The sequence below is a fragment of the Leptopilina boulardi genome, unplaced genomic scaffold, assembly GCF_019393585.1.
Source record: "Leptopilina boulardi isolate dan_hultmark-lab unplaced genomic scaffold, ZJU_Lbou_2.1 LbouV2_137, whole genome shotgun sequence".
In the NCBI taxonomy this organism is placed as follows: domain Eukaryota; kingdom Metazoa; phylum Arthropoda; class Insecta; order Hymenoptera; family Figitidae; genus Leptopilina; species Leptopilina boulardi.
The window spans coordinates 2,658,294-2,679,839 of record NW_026137682.1 but is presented as its reverse complement, the minus strand read 5'-3'; the positions used below and the strand labels follow the sequence as shown (position 1 = coordinate 2,679,839).

General features: G+C 29.0%; 1 protein-coding gene across 1 annotated transcript; it reads right to left on the bottom strand.

The window, feature by feature from the left end:
- Positions 1–439: 439 nt before the first annotated feature.
- Positions 440–20,552, bottom strand: LOC127291425 (odorant receptor Or1-like). Its single transcript, XM_051320555.1, has 8 exons — positions 19,967–20,552; positions 19,661–19,746; positions 16,386–16,593; positions 2,602–2,837; positions 2,420–2,519; positions 1,315–1,422; positions 1,042–1,197; positions 440–603 (listed from the first exon to the last, which is right to left on the bottom strand). Exons 1-8 carry the CDS (start codon positions 20,243–20,245, stop codon positions 544–546), a joined length of 1,233 nt encoding a protein of 410 aa, XP_051176512.1. The 5' UTR covers positions 20,246–20,552; the 3' UTR covers positions 440–543.
- Between the last annotated feature and the right edge of the window lie 994 nt (positions 20,553–21,546).

The following is a 21,546-nucleotide window of genomic DNA, read 5'->3' as shown; positions in this document are numbered from 1 at the left end:
CGTTATCGATTTTTACACTAAGTATGTACAAGTACAGAAATGCAAGAGTTGTTTTATAATTTAACCCTTTAGTCAATAATGGAATGAAAGCAATAATGACAAAATAAACTCGTCTACGAAAGTTGCACTTATATGTTTTTATAGTTTGTAATTTTTTAAATAAAGTCGAGAAAATAATAATTCGCGAAGATTAACAAACAAAAAAGAGATTAAAAATCAAAAAGAAAATGGAATATTAAATATATTATTATTATCATTATAATTAAATAAATAATTAAAATGAATGATTGAATCATATAAAATTATTATGTAAAATACATTATTTTGCAACGTAAAATAATTCTAATGAAACAGATTTTATAACAAAAGTAATTATCTTGAATTTCATATTTATTTTTTAAAATATAGATAGTGTTTTATAATATTAATTGGTGCTCTATAAGTTTATAAAATAATATTTAATTAAACTATAGCTAGAAAAATATTTCAACTTTAAAATATAGGGACTATGTAGACTTTTTTTTGGCAACACGAAATCCTTTTCTAATAATTGACATTTTTTCTGCGAAGAAGCATATACATTGAATATGACATTTGAATAATCTGTAACAAAAGATTCATAAAAAAAACAAAAATTATAATGATCTTTTTTAACAACATGTAATTGTTACCCTAACAACATCCGGATAATCGGGATATCCTACGGATGTTCTAGAGATAACCGGAAATTAGGATATCCATAGGATGTCTCAGGGATATCTATAAATATTTTGAGGACATCCTAGAGATATCCAAATTTCCGGATACGAATCAGGGTTAATTATAATGAAAAAAACGGTTTTAACAAAAAGCAAATATTAAATTAAAATTTTTTTTGAATCTTTCTTTTTATTTGAATTTTTACTTACATATCTATAGGTATAATAAGGTTCAGGTAATATTGTATAAAAAATAATAAACTACGTGACATCAGATTTTTATAAAATAATTATTTAAAAATTGTAACTTTATGAATGAATAAAGTGAATAAAACAAACTTACTGACATAAATGTTGGAATTGATAATTTAATTAGAAAATCTGTAGAAACAATAAGTGGTCTACGAGTTCTAATCATGATCATATATAAATCACGTTTGTAATTTAAATTTAATTTCCACCAGTTGCCCATATAAATTGCAGTACTCAAATTTTCATTCTGTGAATCGAGAAAAAAAATTAATTCCGCAAAATATATTATTAAAAAACGAATTCATATATATATATAAACAAAAAATTAAAATAGATTTAAAAATTTAAAAAAAATTTCGAATACTTGAAGATATAATTCATTGCCCTGATATGTGAATGTAAAAATTTGATACGTCATTGTCAAAACGTAGCCAAAATTTCCAATTAATTCCACTGTAGTAAATGTTGTCATCTTGAAAGAAGCATATATTTTAATTATAGAGAATCGATTTAGTTGAGTCAAACAAATATTGATTAATGATATATTTTTTAATTTCATCATTTATCGATTATACTTTTTGGTAGACTAAATACGATGATCTAGTAAATTGTGGTGTATTTTTTTTAACCCTTCAAGTACACACTGGGAAGAAATCGCATATGTGCCCATATAGCACGTAAGGTTGCAACAAGCTTGCCGCGCAATATTGCCAACCTTGCACGGCAAACTTAACGCAAGCTTCAAATATCCCACCTGACCCAAGCTTCCATGGTAAGCTTACCGAAAGATTGAAAGGTAAGGTTGTAAGGTTACTGCAAGATTGTACAATAAGATTATCGCAAGATTGCTCGGTAAGGTTAGTGCAAGGTTGCCAAATAACTTTATTTTGAACCTAAAAATTTTTTTTTTTTAATATTTCGTCTAATTTATATAAATTTGATTATATAAATTATACGAAACTTTTTTATAAGGTTTAAAGTAAGGTTATTTGGCAACCTTGAACCAACCTTACTACAAGCTTACCGTGCAAGCTTACCGAGCAATCTTGCGATAATCTTATTTTGCAAAATCTTGCGGTAACCTTACACTGCTATCTTTCGGTAAGCTTACCATGCAGGCTTGGGTCAGGTGGGATATTTGAAGCTTGCGGTAAGGTTTGCCGTGCAAGGTTGGCAATATTGCGCGGCAAGATTGTTGCAAGTTTACGTGCCATTTAGATGTTTTTTGTTTTAAATTGTGGGCATTCTTTGAAAATATGTCATTATTTATTTTTAAATATTTTTTAAAAAATTAATTTTATATTAAAATATAAAACTATTTATATTTATATTTATTTCATGGTATGAATTTAATTTCCAACACTTTTTAATTTCCCAAAGTTTTACTGTATGTTTCTTTTTTTTCATAGAACAATCAAATTTTTGTTGGCTTAACAATAAATTTATTAATATAATCTATAATAATATACCTGCGATAGATAAAAAGTTGATAAACAAATAACAAAACAGCTCAAAATTAATTGTAATCCAACCACAGTACTGAATATATTTTCAATTTCATTAACAAAACTGAATTTGAAAAGAAAAAAAAATGTAAATTTATTATTTTAAAAAATTGTAATAAATAACTATTTTTAAAAATTATATCTACTCAAAAATTGCTAAATTATGCTTAATACAGTCGCGTATTTGATCATTGATTATTTCATTTTCATTATTATTCTTTTCTTCAAAATTTGATGAAATATTTCCTTTTTCAATATTCTCTTCTATGGAACAAAAATTCCATTTTAATATTTCAAATTGACACGATGCAACATTTATCAAACCAGCGATAAATGAATCGATGGCTGTATTATTAATACAACAGAGAATAATTCCTATTGACTGAAATATTGTATTAAACATTAATAATTTATAAATTTTACCTGAAAATAATGCTAATTGCATATTTTAATAGTTAAAATGTTTTATCATTAATACAACAAATTAATTTGGAATGTTAATAAATAAATTAAAAATTATAACTTTGTAGTAGGGGAGGATAGGGCAAGGATAGTTAGTGGTTCTATTGCCTATACGGCTTCTTAAAAAAAGGTACTATTCTTCATATATGAGAGATTCTTTTTCAATCGCCCCAGCCCAAAAAGTCAATGTTCTGGGATTGGCTTCATACTTTGGTAAATTGTTGTCCTATATGATAGTAATGTTACGTCTCAAATAGAGAAATAACTAAAGAAATAATATTTTATTTTATTTGTGGCCGCTCGGTGATTCAGTGAATTCCTGTTTCATTTACAGAGCAGAAGGCTCTGAGCTAAGGGTACAGGAAAGAAAGAGAATAGTGATTTTTAATGACAAGATTACAAATTTATTTAGACAAACATTTAGAGTTATAAAATTGATCTTTGAGAGAGAGTATCCTGAAGCAACCATTCTTGAAATAAGGGGAAATCAGCATTCCACTGCAACAAGGAATGTAAAGGTTACTACAAATTTTTATAAGGAATTAGGAAGGATTTAGATAAAAAGTATTACAACTTACCTTGAAAATTTAGATGTAAGATGTATGAAAAAGGACCACTGTTGTGTCCTGATTATGATAGGAACTTCTGGTACCAGATATAGTTTGAGAGCTCACAGGAAGGTTGACGGGCCTTGGTGATGACCACAGGTCCGGAGTTCAGTTGATTGAATCAGCTCTTCTTGACGTAGAAATTTTTAACACTTGACACAGAGATTCTTCTAAGTCGAACTTGAGTATGAAATCGAGCAGAGTAACAACGCTTGTACTAGATTTCGTATGTGAACTGGTACCGTGTATGATGAAAAGTTCTGAACTGGTAGATGTTACACGTATGAAGATGATTTGAGAACCGGCGGTATCGGTGGTAATTTCTGAACTGGAAGACGTCGACTGGTACCAAGAATGAAGTTGATGTTAAACGTATGAAGATAATTTAAGAACTGATTTCTCCATAAAAATGTAGTCCTTTTATATTGAATATTCATAAGAGAATATATCTATATATTTTTCACCCTAATTTTTCATAAGAGAATATATCTATATATTTTTACCCTTTTTTTAGAAGCCGATGTCGAATCCTTCTATATAAGAGAATAGTGCTATATATTTTTCACCCTTTTTTTTAGAAGCCAAAGTTGAGTTCTTCTATACTGAATATTCGTAAAACAGTAGTGCTATATATTTTTCACCCTAATTTGGAAGTCGATGTTGAGTCCTTCTCTCTCAGTTAAACGTTAAAGAAGAGGGTTCTTCTAATGTGATGATACCACAGGTGTTCGTTACATGGGGGGAATTAAAAGATTTCTCGCTTTTATTTCTATGTTTTAGAAATACAGTATATAGACATAGGAAGATACAAAACGCAAGGGTCATTTATACATTAAGTCGCGCGATAATGGGGCGGGAGTTTACATAAGAGAAAGGCATTTAAATGCGTAACAAAGGCACGGGTGTTTGTCGCAGAGACATACAATTCGGTATTGATTAAAAGAATTCTTATAATTATGAATGTAAAAGTTACGGTGACGTGACACCTCCCCCCTTTAAAATTCGGAAATTAGAAATGAAATTGAATAATTTACGAATTCAGTTTTTGAGAAGAGTTAAGTTATTTGAGGGAAATGTCACTTACAATTTTGATTATATTATGTAACGTTTTTTAGACATCACTGTTTAAAAGACCTAAGAGAAAATACGTCATACACATAATATAGTTTCACACCTTATTCACACCAAGTTAAGATACAAGTTTATATATATTGAAAAATACATACGAATATTATTGTTAATGATTTCAAAGATTTTCACACATATCCCATACTATCATTTTTGATTTAATAATCATACATGATTTAAAAATGATTTAATCATAGAGATTGAAATCTTATGCATAGAAACATATACAAATTTGAAATACTTTCGTAAAAGCTCACAGAATTAGTAGAAGTAGTATATAAAAAGGAATTTTAATTATATTTATAAAGACACTCATACCATGTATTATAGAAGATTTTAAGGATGCATTATTATTATTTGCTCTTTACACATTGGTTAATTTAGAATAAGATATAAGTTTTCAATACATAGTGCATACGGATAGATTACATTCTGATGATGACAGAGTTCAATTATTTTTTTTTTCATACATAATTTATACTTTTGAAATGTTATATAATTCTGTTAAAGATTTTCATCCACATATATTTACGAAAAGGAGGAAGGCTGAAAAAAAAATTTTCTAACATTTTCCTATCTGAACGCAGGTATAATTTTTGAAACAGATTTACATAAGCTTATACATCCCTCCCTCCTTTAAGAGAAAAACGAGAAGTATTCGAAGTTTTGACATGAATAGAATTTACAACATTGATTTAAAGAATTTTGGCTTTAATATTAATTAATTGGATAATTTTCGTTCATCATTTTTTTTTAATTGTAACAATTTCTTGCTATATGATATTTTTCGAAACATTGCTCACAAGATAAGCTGCATTTGCTTAATTAAAATTTTCTTTTTTTACTCTAAGTGTCGATATATTACAATCATATTGTTTACACACTCATTGTGACATTAGTTGCAATCTTTCTTTTTATCTTTATCAATAGAATTCGTTTTTTTTAATTTTTAATTTCAATATAATCATTCCATGTTCTAAATGACATATTGCTATTTTTTAATTCCTCGACTCCGGTAATTAATATATTGGTTTAGAAAACTAAATTCGATTGATAAAGTCTTCATAACACGAATTGGAAAATTTACTTATTTTTACCATGCCCGTTCATATTACCTATAGGAATATAAGATTCTATCAGGTAACGTTGTTCTCATTTTCAAGACTACATGTTTCTCTTCGTTTTTTTTTTTTAATAAATAATTTTTGAAATCGATGACATTTTTCAATTAGGCTTATAGTTTACGAGATATTGACGATTTTATCTGGCATTTTTTTATATAAATTTTCGAATATTTTGAATTTGGGAAAAAAAATTTCAATCTCGATTTACATGTTTTAAATCTCAAAATTTCGTGTCACATTGTGGTAATCAAATTTCGGTATTGATACGAACTTCAAGAAAATGAAGTTTAAAAAAATTTTTAAAATTGATTTTTTTTTTTATTTTTATTTTCGAATATTTGAATTTAGAAAAAAAAAAACAAAATATTAATATGGAACTTTCTTATACGAAATATTTAAAAGAAAAAAAAAAGTAAATTTTATAATGTAAAAATAGATCCTGGAAGAAAAATAGCAAATATTAATATAATGAATGTCCATAATATATTTTAATCACCTGAAACAGAAATATCTCTATATTATTATCAATTATTTAATGTCTCTTTTTTATTATATCTAAAAATTAAAATGTATGCTTAAGAAAATACTCCAGTTGTTCAATATAAAATTCGAGTCATCTGTATTTATTACAGATAATTATATATTTTTTTATAATATTTATTTATTTTGTTACTGACAATGCCTTTTTTTATTCGTATTTTAATGCTTAAGAATATGCAAAACTGGATTATTTACTTTAATAAAAAGTTAATTGTATTAATGGAGAATTATAATTATAAGAGCAAACAATAATATAACAAAAGCAAATTGTTTTGTTTATGTGTATTTAGTGAATATATTGAAGGATGTGTATTAAGATTTGAATTCATTCACTATTCTTGTTATATTTTATAGAAATGTTTAAATTAATTTTGGTTAGCATGATGAATATGAGATAAGCGAAGTCTGTTAATGTGTACAATTTTTGGTGATTTATTTATTTTAATTTTTATGTTTCCTTTACTTAATATTTCTAACACTTCATGTGGTCCTGTATATTGATTACCTAACTTTTTCGGTTTTGGACCTTGTAATAAAAATACGCTATCTCCGATTTTAAAATTTTGAGGGTTAGCTTTGCGATCATAGTAAGTTTTTGATTTTTCTTTAGATTCGATTAAATTTTTCTGCGCGAGTGATTGAATATCATGTAGTTTTGTAACTAGTTTTACTAAATAGTCATCATAGGTTTCGAGTTTTTCTTCTTCTAAAAGTGGTAGACTTGAAGGTAATCTTGGTAATCTACCGAAAACTAACTCATAGGGTGTACATTTACCCAAGTAGCACGATATATCAACCAGATGTCACGGTGATATCACCGGGGAATGTCACCGTGACATCAGGAAAATGTCAAAATGTCCGCCTTACGGTGATATCACACGGTGACATCGAGGTGATATCATGGTGACATCAAGGTGATATCACAGTCATATCACGGTGATATCATGGTGATATCACCGTGATATCATGTTGATATTTTACAGGGACTTAAAATTTTTAATAATTTAGAAAATAATAATAAATAAAAAAAATAATAAAAATAATAAAAAAAATAGTAAAAAATAATAATTTTTAAAACATTTTAAATCCCTGTAAAATATCAACATGATATCACGGTGATATCACCATGATATCACCGTGATATGACTGTGATATCACCTTGATGTCACCATGATATCACCACGATGTCACCGTGTGATATCACCGTAAGGCGGACATTTTGACATTTTCCTGATGTCACGGTGACATTCCCCGGTGATATCACCGTAACATCTGGTTGATATATCGTGCTACTTGGGTAGTACCTTCATGGACGCTTGTATTATAAGAAAACATAGCTAATTCTAATAAATCATCCCATTGAGTATTTTTATTGATGAATTGTTTAAGATATTCTGCTAATACATGATGCGATCTTTCTAATGAACCATTTGATTGAGGGTGAAAAGAAGTAGTTTTAAATTGTCGAATACGAAATCGTTTTGCTAATCGCTTCATAAGATTGCTCAAAAAATTTGTACCTTGGTCTGTTAAAACGTTTTTTGGAGAGCCAAAAGTACAAATGAATTTCTTTACAAAAGCATCCGCAATTGTACTAGCCTGCTGATTTGGTAAAGGTACTGCTACAGAATATTTTGTTAAGCAGTCTTGTATAGTTAAAATGCATTCATTTCCAGATTCTGTTGCTGGCAAAGGTCCTACTATATCCATAGAAATTTTTTCGAACGCGGTTCCTGGTGTATCAGTAATTACCATTGGGTTTTTAGTTTTTACTCGAACTAACTTTTTCAACTGACATTGTAAACAAGCTTGAATATATTTTTGAATGTCTAATTTCATATTTTCCCAAAAATATTTTTGCCGAATTCTATTATAAGTTTTCGTAACTCCCTTGTGACCGCCTATAGCAGAGGAATGTGCTTCTTCAATCAAAATTTGTCTTTGTTCAGTTGTTGCATATTGAACATAACCTTTACAAATTATAACTTTAGTACAAGAATCTTGAAAAGTTTCTTTAAGAATTAATTCGATATCTTGCCAATTTACGTGATTGATGACTGTTGTTTTTGCAATACTAACTGATTTTAACTTTAATTTTTCTGTTAAATTTTTAAATGAATTAATTGTTAATTTGATGTTATTTGTTATTTGAGTAAGACTTTCACTTGATTCTGTAGTAATTGGTAAAGCAATGTGTAAAAAATTTCCTTTTTTAATTTCTTTAGCTTCATTAATTAACAAATTTTTGAATTGAGGAAGTTCATTTTGTTTATTTAGACTTCGAGAACCATTATCTAAAGGGACACCTGTTGTAGATAAAAAGTACGCATAATTATCTTTCCGCATTCTTAACTGGTCTTTACATTCCACTACATTAGTACATAAGGGTCCATCAATTGATTTTTCTAATTCACCCACGTTTTGTTCGTTTAGAAAAGGGTCGAGGGGGAACTCAGGAGGGGGCTCAGCAGGAGGGCGTTGACATTCATGCTCATTATTAATTTTTCTTTGAGTTTGTTTTGAATTTGAAATTTCATTAGGAAAATATATTTCCTCTAAATCGTCGGAATCACTATCGTATTCTTCTTCTATATATTCTTTACTTTTCGATTTCGCACTATCTTCAATAATTTCTTCATGAGGAAAATCTTCAACACTATCATCACTTGAACTTACATATTCTTCCGCACTAAAAGGTTGATAAAATTGATTTTGTTTAATATATTCTGGATCTGAATTTTCTTCTGAATCTTCACTTTCGCACTGATTATCTTCACTAATTTTACGCGTTTTTTGTTTAGAAATTGATCCTTTAGGCCTACCTCTTTTTCTTTTGATGAAATTTTCATCCTCATCAGTCATTAAATCTTCATTATAATTTATTTTTTGCAAATTTTCGCGATTTCTAAGATTTCGAACGGATTTTTGAATAATTTCTTGATTTCGCGGACTTTGAATAGATTTTGTATTTTTCACATTTTTCGAATTTCGCACATTGATTTCACTTCGCCTTGATTTAATTTCGTCAATTTTATTACTAGAATTAGATTTCTTTGATTTAGAATTTTTTATTTTTTCACTTGAATTTTGCACTTTTTCACTTGATTTTTGACACGAACGTTGCACTTTTTCTTTTAAATTCTTGGAACTAGTAGCTTCTTCTCTTAATTTCTTTGATTTTCTTCTGGTCATCACTGCAATACATTTATCACTTTCAAGATTTATCGGACAGTCTTCATTATTAATTTTTTCACAAAGATTTTTAACTTTTTTATTTTTCGTACTCTCATATATCAAACTTATTATTTTTTTAACAAGATTTAATTCATTATTCGCAGATACACTTTCAACATTTATTTTGTCAGTAAATTCTTTATTACAATAAACACCATCATCTTCGATTTCATCTGAATTTTCGTTTTCTTCATTGTCGTCTTCTTCTTCGTCATATTCTTCTTCTTCTTCTTCTTCGTATTCTGGGATGCAGCGATCAAATTTTTTCACATAAGTTACTGGATTTCGGGATAATGCATCCGCATTAACATTCATTTTTCCTGCCTTGTATAACATCTCGAAATCGTATTCTGCTAATTTTAATTTCCATCTTGTTACGCGAGAACAAGGATCGCTTGATTTTTGAAACCATAATAATGGTTTATGATCGGTAACAATTTTAAATCTCCTACCATAGAGAAAATGTCTAAAATGTAAAACACAATATACAATCGCGAGGGCCTCTTTATTATAAGTGTCGTATTTTACTTCATGTTCGTTTAAAGATCTTGACGCATAAGCAATGGGCTTATCTTTACCAATTTCACCTTGTGATAATATGCCGCCAATAGCATAACCGGATGCATCAGTTGTAAGTATAAAAGGTTTTTCAAAATCTGGTCTTTGTAGGAGTGGTTCTTCGCAAAGTTCATTTTTTAAAATTTCAAAAGCTACTTGTTGTTTATCTGTCCATTGAAAAGTTACGTCCTTTTTCAAAAGTTGTGTTAAAGGTCCTGATTTTTTAGAAAAATTATTAATGAATCTTCGATAATAACCGGCAAGACCTAAGAATTGTTTTATATTTTTTACGTTTTTGGGAACTGGAAAATTTTTAACAGCAATTATTTTTTTCGGATCAGGTCGGACTCCATTTTTATCGATTATGTGTCCAAGATAAACTACTTCGGGTCTGAGAAATTCGCATTTATCTGGTTGCAATTTTAAATTTGCGTTACACAGTCGAGACATAAAATTATCAAATTTTTCTTGATGTTCTTCAAGAGTATTTGCAAAAATTACTACATCATCAAGGTATACAAATAAATCTGTACCAATAAGACCGGATAGACAACAATTCATTAATCTTTGAAAACAACTTGGCGCGTTCTTTAAACCGAAAGGCATACGGTCAAATTCATAATGACCATATGGGGTTGAAAAGGCTGTTTTGTGAGAATCTTTTGGGCTCATTTTAATTTGATGAAAACCGGAAGCTAAATCAAACACAGAGAAGTATTGCGCATTTCCAAGGGTCTCGAGCACTTCGTTTATATTCGGTAGCGGAAAAAAGTCGGTTATTGTTTTTTCATTCAACTTGCGAAAGTCTAATACCATTCGCCATTTTTTATTTCCATGACTGTCATTTTTTTTAGGCACAATCCATACCGGTGTATTATATGGGGATTGAGAAGGTTTGATTATTTTATTTTTTAAAAGTTCACTTGTTTGTCTTAAAAGTTCTTCTTTATGCACTGGGGGAAATCTGTATTGTCGCGTGAATACTGGTTCGTCATCTTTAGTAGGGATGTTATGTTGGAGAACATTGGTAGCTGTTAAATATTCACCTGGTAAATGAAATCTTTCAGAATATTCCCTGATTAATGCTTCTACATGTTTTAATTCATCTGGTTTTAAATGATCTAAACGAAGTGAATCTAATATTTTTTCAATTCTTTCTTTACCCGTAATATTATAAAATCCAAATTGCTTATCGCACAAGGTTTCTGAATATACAAAATTGTCAAATAATTTTTCCGCGGTGCTATTATCAATATTTATTTTATTATTTTTAATTTGATTTGTGTCAGAGGAGTTATTAAAAACTTCGTCATATTCTTGTAAAATTACTTTCGGAATTTGTATTTTTACTGAATTTGATAGTGTATTTGCTGCTTTTACGTATGCTTTACCATTATTATTTGTGACTATAGCGTTTCCTATGTAAACTCCAGGTTCAGTATTTAAAAGTGGAACATATCCTTCTTTTAAATTAGAATTTTCAACAAATAAAAATATGTCAGATATTGATCGAGGTGGGAGAGTAATAAAATTTCTTGATGCGAAATAGAACATTTTTCCTTTGACTTCTAAACATTTTTCAGCATAATTAATTTTGACATTATTATCTGTAAAATATTCTGATCCTAAAACTCCATCTTCTTCTATGGGAACTTCATTAGGTATTATGTTAAAAGTTGTGGGATAACCGAAAATATTTAATTTTGTTTGTCCTAATGTGTGTACTGGGTGTTCATTTATACCTGTTAATTGAATTTTCTTTAATTTATTTAAAGTCATTGTAGAATCAAGCATTTTTTCTTTTAAAAGATTTAATCCTGCTCCTGTATCAATCATTAAATGAAGTGGTTTAGAAATTGTATTAACATAAATAGATGGTATCATATTTCCTTTAGTACAATTGATTTGAATGGTTTCTAAATGTTCAGATATTTGCTTTTTAGGCACGCTTTTTCTGTTAGCACCTGTCCCATCGTACCCGATATGGGAAGGTATTATTCGTTTCCCTGGTTCATTAAAGTGGATGATCGATACTGTTGACCTTGATTATAATTATTATATTCTCTTTTTCTGCAATTTTTAATAACATGCCCACGATTTTTGCAATATTTACAAGTAACATTAAAAAATCTGTTTTGTTGATTAGTACGGAAATCATTTTTATTTGGAAATTGTGAGTTTGTTCTATTATGTAAATTTTGGGGAAACCCCGAAAATCGTAATTGTAAAGGGGAATGCTTTTGTTCACTAAACGAGGGGGACATCCCTCTTCTTAGATAATAGACAGGTGGTCTCTGCTTCATGCGGAATACGGAGCGCTGGTACCTATGCTGTGCTGAGTATTGATTTTTTTCTGACCTACGACAAGTGCGTGAAGTATGTCCTTCTACATTACAATTTTGACATACTACTATATCTGCACTAGCAAATGTAATTTTTGCATTATTTGGCCTACAAGAATTTTCTTTTCTAAGCTCTACAACCGCATTTAATTTTCGTTCTGCCTCTAATGCTTTGTTTGTTGTTTCTTTTAAAGTTATGCAATCTGGAATTCGAATTTCTAATTCTGGACGTAGCCCTCGACGAAAACAAGATATTATATCTACTTCTAAAGTTTCTAAGATTGTTTTGGATAATTTACCGTCTTTACTCGATAATCTGTATGAGTCAAAAATCTGATCCGATAATTCTTTTACTCGATTCGCATACGATATGACACTTTCACTTTCCTTCATAAAAATATTTCCTAACTCTCCTTGCAATTGATAGATACTTTTATTTGGTAAATATATCTTCTTTAAATGAGCTTCTAACTCCAAAATTGTTTTAAAAATATTTCCCGATATTGATTTTCTAACTTCTCCTATTAACTTTCCACGAATTAATTTTACTAAATTTTCCTCCACTTGGGGTGAATCTGGCAACATTAATTTTGCTTCATGGCAACCTTCTATAAATGAAACTACTGGAATATTTTTTCCATCGAACACAGGCACTAATTCTAACGCGTCGCGAAGAGATACTTGTTGATTATTAGGTAACGACATAACTAAGCTTTTTATTTCACTTTTGTATCACTTTCACTTAGAATTTTGATTTGTGTTTATGAGTGTACATAAAAAAAATTAATAAAGAAATTTCTAGATTTGTTGGTTCAAGGATATTTTTCTCTCTCATTTATATATTTTAAATTATTTAAGGAAAAATGATTTTTTTTTTTATTTCTCTTTTTTTTTATCACAACAAATGATGCACCAAAAATTATACTGTTAATGCATCGATATTTATATTATTAGTTTAAATTCTCTTTTTTGTTCACAATGGACAATACACCAAAAATTATATTTTTAGTGCATAGATTTTAAATTTATATTCTCTTTCTTGTTCACAACGGACGATACACAAAAAATTATATTTTTAGTGCATAGATTTTAAATTTATATTCTCTTTCCTGTTCACAACGGCCGATGCACCAAAAATTATATTTCCTCTGTTACGTCTCAAATAGAGAAATAACTAAAGAAATAATATTTTATTTTATTTGTGGCCGCTCGGTGATTCAGTGAATTCCTGTTTCATTTACAGAGCAGAAGGCTCTGAGCTAAGGGTACAGGAAAGAAAGAGAATAGTGATTTTTAATGACAAGATTACAAATTTATTTAGACAAACATTTAGAGTTATAAAATTGATCTTTGAGAGAGAGTATCCTGAAGCAACCATTCTTGAAATAAGGGGAAATCAGCATTCCACTGCAACAAGGAATGTAAAGGTTACTACAAATTTTTATAAGGAATTAGGAAGGATTTAGATAAAAAGTATTACAACTTACCTTGAAAATTTAGATGTAAGATGTATGAAAAAGGACCACTGTTGTGTCCTGATTATGATAGGAACTTCTGGTACCAGATATAGTTTGAGAGCTCACAGGAAGGTTGACGGGCCTTGGTGATGACCACAGGTCCGGAGTTCAGTTGATTGAATCAGCTCTTCTTGACGTAGAAATTTTTAACACTTGACACAGAGATTCTTCTAAGTCGAACTTGAGTATGAAATCGAGCAGAGTAACAACGCTTGTACTAGATTTCGTATGTGAACTGGTACCGTGTATGATGAAAAGTTCTGAACTGGTAGATGTTACACGTATGAAGATGATTTGAGAACCGGCGGTATCGGTGGTAATTTCTGAACTGGAAGACGTCGACTGGTACCAAGAATGAAGTTGATGTTAAACGTATGAAGATAATTTAAGAACTGATTTCTCCATAAAAATGTAGTCCTTTTATATTGAATATTCATAAGAGAATATATCTATATATTTTTCACCCTAATTTTTCATAAGAGAATATATCTATATATTTTTACCCTTTTTTTAGAAGCCGATGTCGAATCCTTCTATATAAGAGAATAGTGCTATATATTTTTCACCCTTTTTTTTAGAAGCCAAAGTTGAGTTCTTCTATACTGAATATTCGTAAAACAGTAGTGCTATATATTTTTCACCCTAATTTGGAAGTCGATGTTGAGTCCTTCTCTCTCAGTTAAACGTTAAAGAAGAGGGTTCTTCTAATGTGATGATACCACAGGTGTTCGTTACATGGGGGGAATTAAAAGATTTCTCGCTTTTATTTCTATGTTTTAGAAATACAGTATATAGACATAGGAAGATACAAAACGCAAGGGTCATTTATACATTAAGTCGCGCGATAATGGGGCGGGAGTTTACATAAGAGAAAGGCATTTAAATGCGTAACAAAGGCACGGGTGTTTGTCGCAGAGACATACAATTCGGTATTGATTAAAAGAATTCTTATAATTATGAATGTAAAAGTTACGGTGACGTGACAGTAATAAATCCCTAAAATATAAACTCATTAAAAAAATATTTGTAGAAAGTAGAGGGGGTTGAAGTTTTGACGTTAAGGGTAACATTGTCATTTTCAAATCCATATAACTATGATAAAAGTTAATGGATTTTAATTTATCCATAATGAATTTTTATGCATTTTTCACGTACTTTTCAAAAATGTATACAAAATTTAAAAAAAAAATTTTTAACCCCTTTTTTTCAAAATCAACCCTTATTTTTCGATTTTCACCCCTTCGGGTATTTTTTTTTTTTTTTTTTTTTTTATTTTCATTGGAAAGCTGAGGTTTTTTCCCATGAGCTATGTAAATATGAAAATGGGACAACAATAATTTTGTGAGAAACAGAATATTAATGTAGGCGGTGCCGATAACGGGTATACCTGAAGATCATCTTCGAGGATTTAGGTAGGCACCGCCTGCTTTAATATTCTGTTTCTCACAAAATTATTGTTGTCCCATTTTCATATTTACATAGCTCATGGGAAAAAACCTCAGCTTTCCAATGAAAATAAAAAAAATAAAAAAAAAATTCCCGAAGGGGTGAAAATCGAAAAATAAGGGTTGATTTTGAAAAAAAGGGGTTAAAAATTTTTTTTTTTAAATTTTGTATACATTTTTGAAAAGTACGTGAAAAATGCATTAAAATTCATTATAGATAAATTAAAATCCATTAACTTTTATCATAGTTATACGGATTTGAAAATGACAATGTTACCCTTAACGTCAAAACTTCAACCCCCTCTACTTTCTACAAATATTTTTTTAATGAGTTTATATTTTAGGGATTTATTACTATCATATAGGACAACAATTTACCAAAGTATGAAGCCAATCCCAGAACATTGACTTTTTGGGCTGGGGCGATTGAAAAAGAATCTCTCATATACTTGATTTAACACTAAAAGACGTCAAGAAAAATTTGATCTTGATGCGATATCATTTGTGGAAGCTACGTGTTTATTTGTGAAAATCCTGTTTTTTCTAAAATGTCTCAGTTCTGTTTAAAACACTGTTTCAGATATTAACTGTTTTAAATATTTATTTATGTCCAAAAAATTTTTTTGGTAGTGTTTTAAAGTGTTTTGATCCAATGAAATTAAAAAAAATCCAAATTTACTGTCTTTTTTTGATTATTTTTCATAAAAAGAATTTTGATAAATAGTTAAATTTTTTTTTTAATTTTCCGCTAATATCTCGAAGGCATTGCAATCCACAGCAAAATAATGTATTACAAAATTGTAGCTAAATAAACAGGCTTTCCAACGATAGTATTCTTTTTCCGATGCCAGTTTAAATTTCACGGCTAGATCCAAAAATGTCTTACCTACCTATCCTTACCCCATCCTCCTCTAATTTTTTTTTATTGGTATCGTAAAATAATTACAAAAAAAAAAAAAAATGAAATCCTACCTGATGTGCCCAAGTGATAAAAAAGGCAACTGATTTCGTTGTGTCATAAGGGTACCAGCCATCTAATGGCAATTTTTTTTCATTGCCATTTAGAATATCAGTTAAAGGAATAAATGACCAGAAAAAAACAGCAAAAAATGCAAACATTTGATAAACACCATAATGGAATAAACCCTGCCAAGCATACCAAGACACTATCTTATCGTATCTAAAATAAAAAATAATTATTTTATTTATTTATAAACATTTATTTTTATTATTTAAGTTTTTTAATTATTTATGGGTGATTCTCCGCGTAGCGCACAACTTGCTTTTTTTCATGTTGTGAATGAAAAATCACAAATAATATTCACATAATATTTCGATTCCAATGTAAAAAGGTAATTTCTGTGTCTACAAACAAAAACCAATAGTTATTTTTGTATTTAACATTATAATTTTTCGTGAAAAGTGGTTTTTAAGGCTGAAAACGTCAAAATTTCACCTGTCCCCACAGGATGTTTAAACAAAAAAGTTAATATTTTTAGCAATGTGCACTAATAAATACAATTTCTATTGCTATTTTAGTATTGTATATTGTAATGGAATTGAATAAAAAAAACGTTTCATCAAAAAAAAAATTATTTTCTTTTTTTTTTGCTATTTATACTTGACTGCACTTTTGTGTGTTATTCTGCGTTTTATTATTAAACATTGAATTATTTAAATAAAAGTCAAATGTTAATACAGTTCTACTTCAGTAACAGCAAACGTTATATTCCTTAAGTTGATCCATGAAGAAAATAATCAATTTTCTAATTGATTTATCCTTTTTTTACACATTTTAAGATTCAAATTTGTACAGGGCATCACAGAATCGTCTCCACCGGCATCCACCGACCCTTCAATATTATTTTAAAAAAATAGAATATAATTAAATAATAAAGGTTAAATAAAGTGTAGTTATATTATTTTAGTCTATATATGTGTGAAACATATGAAACCGATTAAAAATAAATGATAATTTTCTCAAAAAAAAAAAAAATATTCTTAACATCAGTTCCACCGGTTCGACCGACCCCAGCGTCTCCACCCGCAATAAAATTTCGACCATCACTAGTCCAAGTTTAATACACAATGAAACAAACGTAATTCAAAATATTTATTATAAACTATCATAGCTCCGGTGAGTTTACTATAACTTACCAAATAAATTTCTATAAATTACCGTATAAATTTCCATAAATTACCAAAATAAAATTTTTAATTGTCGTTCGCGCTATATATGTTTTTGTAAATTACCGCGGAAATTTCCGTAAATTACAAAAATAATAATTTTTAATTGTGATTTATGCTTTACATATTTTTATGAATTTTCGACAAAATTTCTATAAATTACCGCATAAATTTCCATAAATTACCTCGAAAATTTCCGTAAATTACCGAAAGAAAAATTTTTAATTGTCGTTCGCGCTATACAGGGTGTTCCAAAAGTATGGAAACTTGCAAATATCTCGAAAAGTACGAATTTTCGTAAAAAATGTTCAATACAAAACTTGTTCCAAACAAAAAGATCTACATTGTTGAAACCAAAAAATTGGGCCCCGGGCCCAATGTTGGCCCTACAATGAAAAAAGTAGTTCTTTAAATGAGACCAGCAATTTTGAATATCAAATTCGTAATCCCCATGAAATTCTGCGTTCAGACATGTGGTATAAGTGCCCAAAATATTGGGCCCAATCCAAGATATCGGGCCCAACAATTTTTCGACAAACAAAAAAAAATTTTTTAAATCGTATCTTTGGGGGTTTTTGGGGTCACAGGATTACAAAATTCAAAGCTACTTTTCAAATTGGGCACAGAGCCCAATGTAATTCCGCGGCCCAATGTAAGGCCCACAGTAAAAAAATTAGTTGTCTAAAATAAAACCCACTAATTTTTAGTATCCATTTCGTAATCGTCATGAAATTCTGGATTTAGTTTTGTAGTACAAATGCCAAAAATATTGGGCCCAATGTTTAGGATTGGGCCCAAAATTTGTTGACAAAGAAATAAATTTAAAAAATTGTATCTTTGGGGATTTAGGGTTCACAGGATTACAAAATTCAAAGCTACTTTTCAAATTGGGCACAGAGCCCAATGTAGGATTCCGCGGCCCAATGTAAGGCCCACAGTAAAAAAAATTAGTTGTCTAAAATAAAATCCACTAATTTTTAGTATCCATTTCGTAATCGTCATGAAATTCTGGATTTAGTTTTGTAGTACAAATGCCAAAAATATTGGGCCCAATGTCTAGGATTGGGCTCAAAATTTGTTGACATAATCATAATCGTTGTGAAATTCTAGTCTCAAACTTGTGGTACAAATTACAAAAATATTGGATCCAATCCCAGACCTTGAGCCCAACATTCAACATTTTTCTACAAATCAATTTATTTCTTTGTCAACAAATTTTGGGCCCAATCCTAGACATTGGGCCCAAATTTTTTGGCATTTATACTACAAAACTAAATCCAGAATTTCATGACGATTACGAAATGGATACTAAAAATTAGTGGGTTTTATTTTAGACAACTAATTTTTTTACTGTGGGCCTTACATTGGGCCGCGGAATTACATTGGGCTCTGTGCCCAATTTGAAAAGTAGCTTTGAATTTTGTAATCCTGTGACCCAAAAACCCCCACAGATACGATTTTTTAAATTTATTTCTTTGTCGAAAAATGTTGGGCCCGATATCTTGGATTGGGCCCAATATTTTGGGCACTTATACCACATGTCTGAACGCAGAATTTCATGGGGATTACGAATTTGATATTCAAAATTGCTGATCTCATTTAAAGAACTACTTTTTTCATTGTAGGGCCAACATTGGGCCCGGGGCCCAATTTTTTGGTTTCAACAATGTAGATCTTTTTGTTTGGAACAAGTTTTGTATTGAACATTTTTTACAAAAATTCTTACTTTTCGAGATATTTGCAAGTTTCCATACTTTTGGAACACCCTGTATATATTTTTGTGAATTACCCCAAAATTCCCATAAACATTTTAAATCAAATTTCAACTATTTTATAGAATTCAACAAGCAAAGAATTTTTTTTTAATTTGTTTAAAAAAATTTAAAAATTATAAAAAAATTTTCCGGCCCACCTAGGATATTTATTTCTTGACACTTTATCTTCAAAAATATATTGTATTGATATTTATCATTTCGATAAAAAAATATTTTTAAAGTTGCAAACATTAAATTGTGCGCTACGCGGAGAATCACTCTTATACAAAATTTTATCTAATGTACCTTATGTTATCTTTGGAAAAAACAGGACTCTCGATAACTGAGATAAGCTTATATATTCTTCGATGATATCGAATAAATGTAATAAACTTTAAATATCAAATTAATTAAAAATATTTTAATTTCACAATCAATAGCTATTTAAATAATATAGAAATTTTCATTATTGATTCTAATTTAAAATCAACAAATCTCTAGTTTTATAACATTATATGTTGTTAATTTGTTATTTTTCGAAATATTATTTAAATATTTGTTTATTTTCTTAAATATAACTTAAAAAATTAAATAAAGTTATATTAATATTACTTTATAGGCGTTCAAAGCATTAGTGATGAATAGAGGACCTCCTGATGCAAGTTTATTGACATCATTATAATTTACGGCAATATTCATGAATTCGACAAAAACATAAATTCCCAAAACAATTAGAAAAAAGAAAAAACTATAAATGAAAAATAAAACACGAGTAAAACCTAATGTTTCAGGTGGCCATGTTCCCATATAACGTAAAATTTTCAAACAAATTTTTATATGAAGATGAGGTCTGATTTTCTTTAAAAACGTTTCAGTTTTATAAATATCCATTTTTTATTGACTTGCTTAAATGAACTTTATATATTTTTTTTAAATCACATTTCCTTTGCGTGTGAAGTTTAACATTTTTTTTTTTTTAATTAGTGAATTTAATTTATTTGTTTTATGTTAGTAGTATTACAATTAAATATATTGTATATCAGAATTAAGAAAACTAAATAAAATAAAATCATGAAAGACTGAGAGAGACAAAGACTGATATCAACTATATAATGTCGAGGATCTTAAAATAATTTTCAGAAGTTTATACTTCCTTGTTGATTTTACTTTGCAGTATAATTTAATTACATATTTCAAACGACAATGTAAAGCTTCTTCCCTATTGCATTTCTGTAATTATAACTTTTGCTATAATCAATATACAACCGTAAGAGATATTTTGCAATTTGTCAAACATGTAATTAATTTTCAACGTTAATAACTGCTTTTGTTTTCGTTATTGATTCTTATTTGTAGAAGTTATATTTACTCTTTAGTCAATGCATGGCAGAACATTAAAGGGTTGAAAAGTTTAAGTTATACAATTGATCTAGATATTATGTTGATAATGCAAAAGTTGATTTAAAAATAATCATAATTTAAAAAGTCAATTTTATTTATCCTTACACTGAGAAAAATAATTTCGTAATAATAAGAAAATAATTTAGTTGAGCTTTTTTAGTTGGCGTTACTAAAATATGGTTGTCACAACAGAATAGAAAGTGGCAATAAATCGGGAAGTTTAGTTGGCTCTACCAAAAAATATATTTGAAGCTTTCATGTTTACGAACTAAATAGTTTGGTTCCCAGTACTAAATAGCTGACATGCTGTATTGCGCACGCGCTCTTCTCGTAAATATGGCGTCGCTTCCCATTCACGGGATGTCAACATTAACCATATGTCGTTCGCGTCGTGAAGTTTCAGTGTTGAAGTTTTTATGTTTTTCAGACATTTTTTTAAAAAAAAAGTTTGTGTAGTGAAAATAAATAAATAAAACTTGTTACAAGAACGAAAGTTTTTTTCCAGCTTTTATACATTGTGAAAATGATTTAATCTCAAATTGTTAGTAGGATTCGTAGAGTAGTGGTCAGCGTTCTCGACTAGCGTTGCGTAGTCTGAGGGTTCGAGCCCCAGCAGTGTTAGGTTTTTTCCGCGATAGAAATTAATTTAAGTAGGCATAGGTAGGATATATAAAGAGAAAAGCTCGGAGAAAAGGGTGAAACAAAAAAATAAGTTGGTTGAGAAAACAAAAAAAAAATTTTCATTTAACTAAATTTTTTGTTTGCTTAAAAACAATAAGTTAGTTGTGCAA

What these genes read in the sequence shown, in the direction of transcription:
- LOC127291425 (XM_051320555.1), bottom strand. Translation starts at nt 20,245, where the DNA reads ATGGATATTTATAAAACTGAAACGTTTTTAAAGAAAATCAGACCTCAT. An exon ending in ATGCTTTGAACGCCTATAAA is followed by an intron (nt 19,747 to 19,966) that starts GTAATATTAATA and finishes TGATATTTAAAG; the next exon opens with TTTATTACATTTATTCGATA. An exon ending in TTATCACTTGGGCACATCAG is followed by an intron (nt 2,838 to 16,385) that starts GTAGGATTTCAT and finishes ACAATATTTCAG; the next exon opens with TCAATAGGAATTATTCTCTG.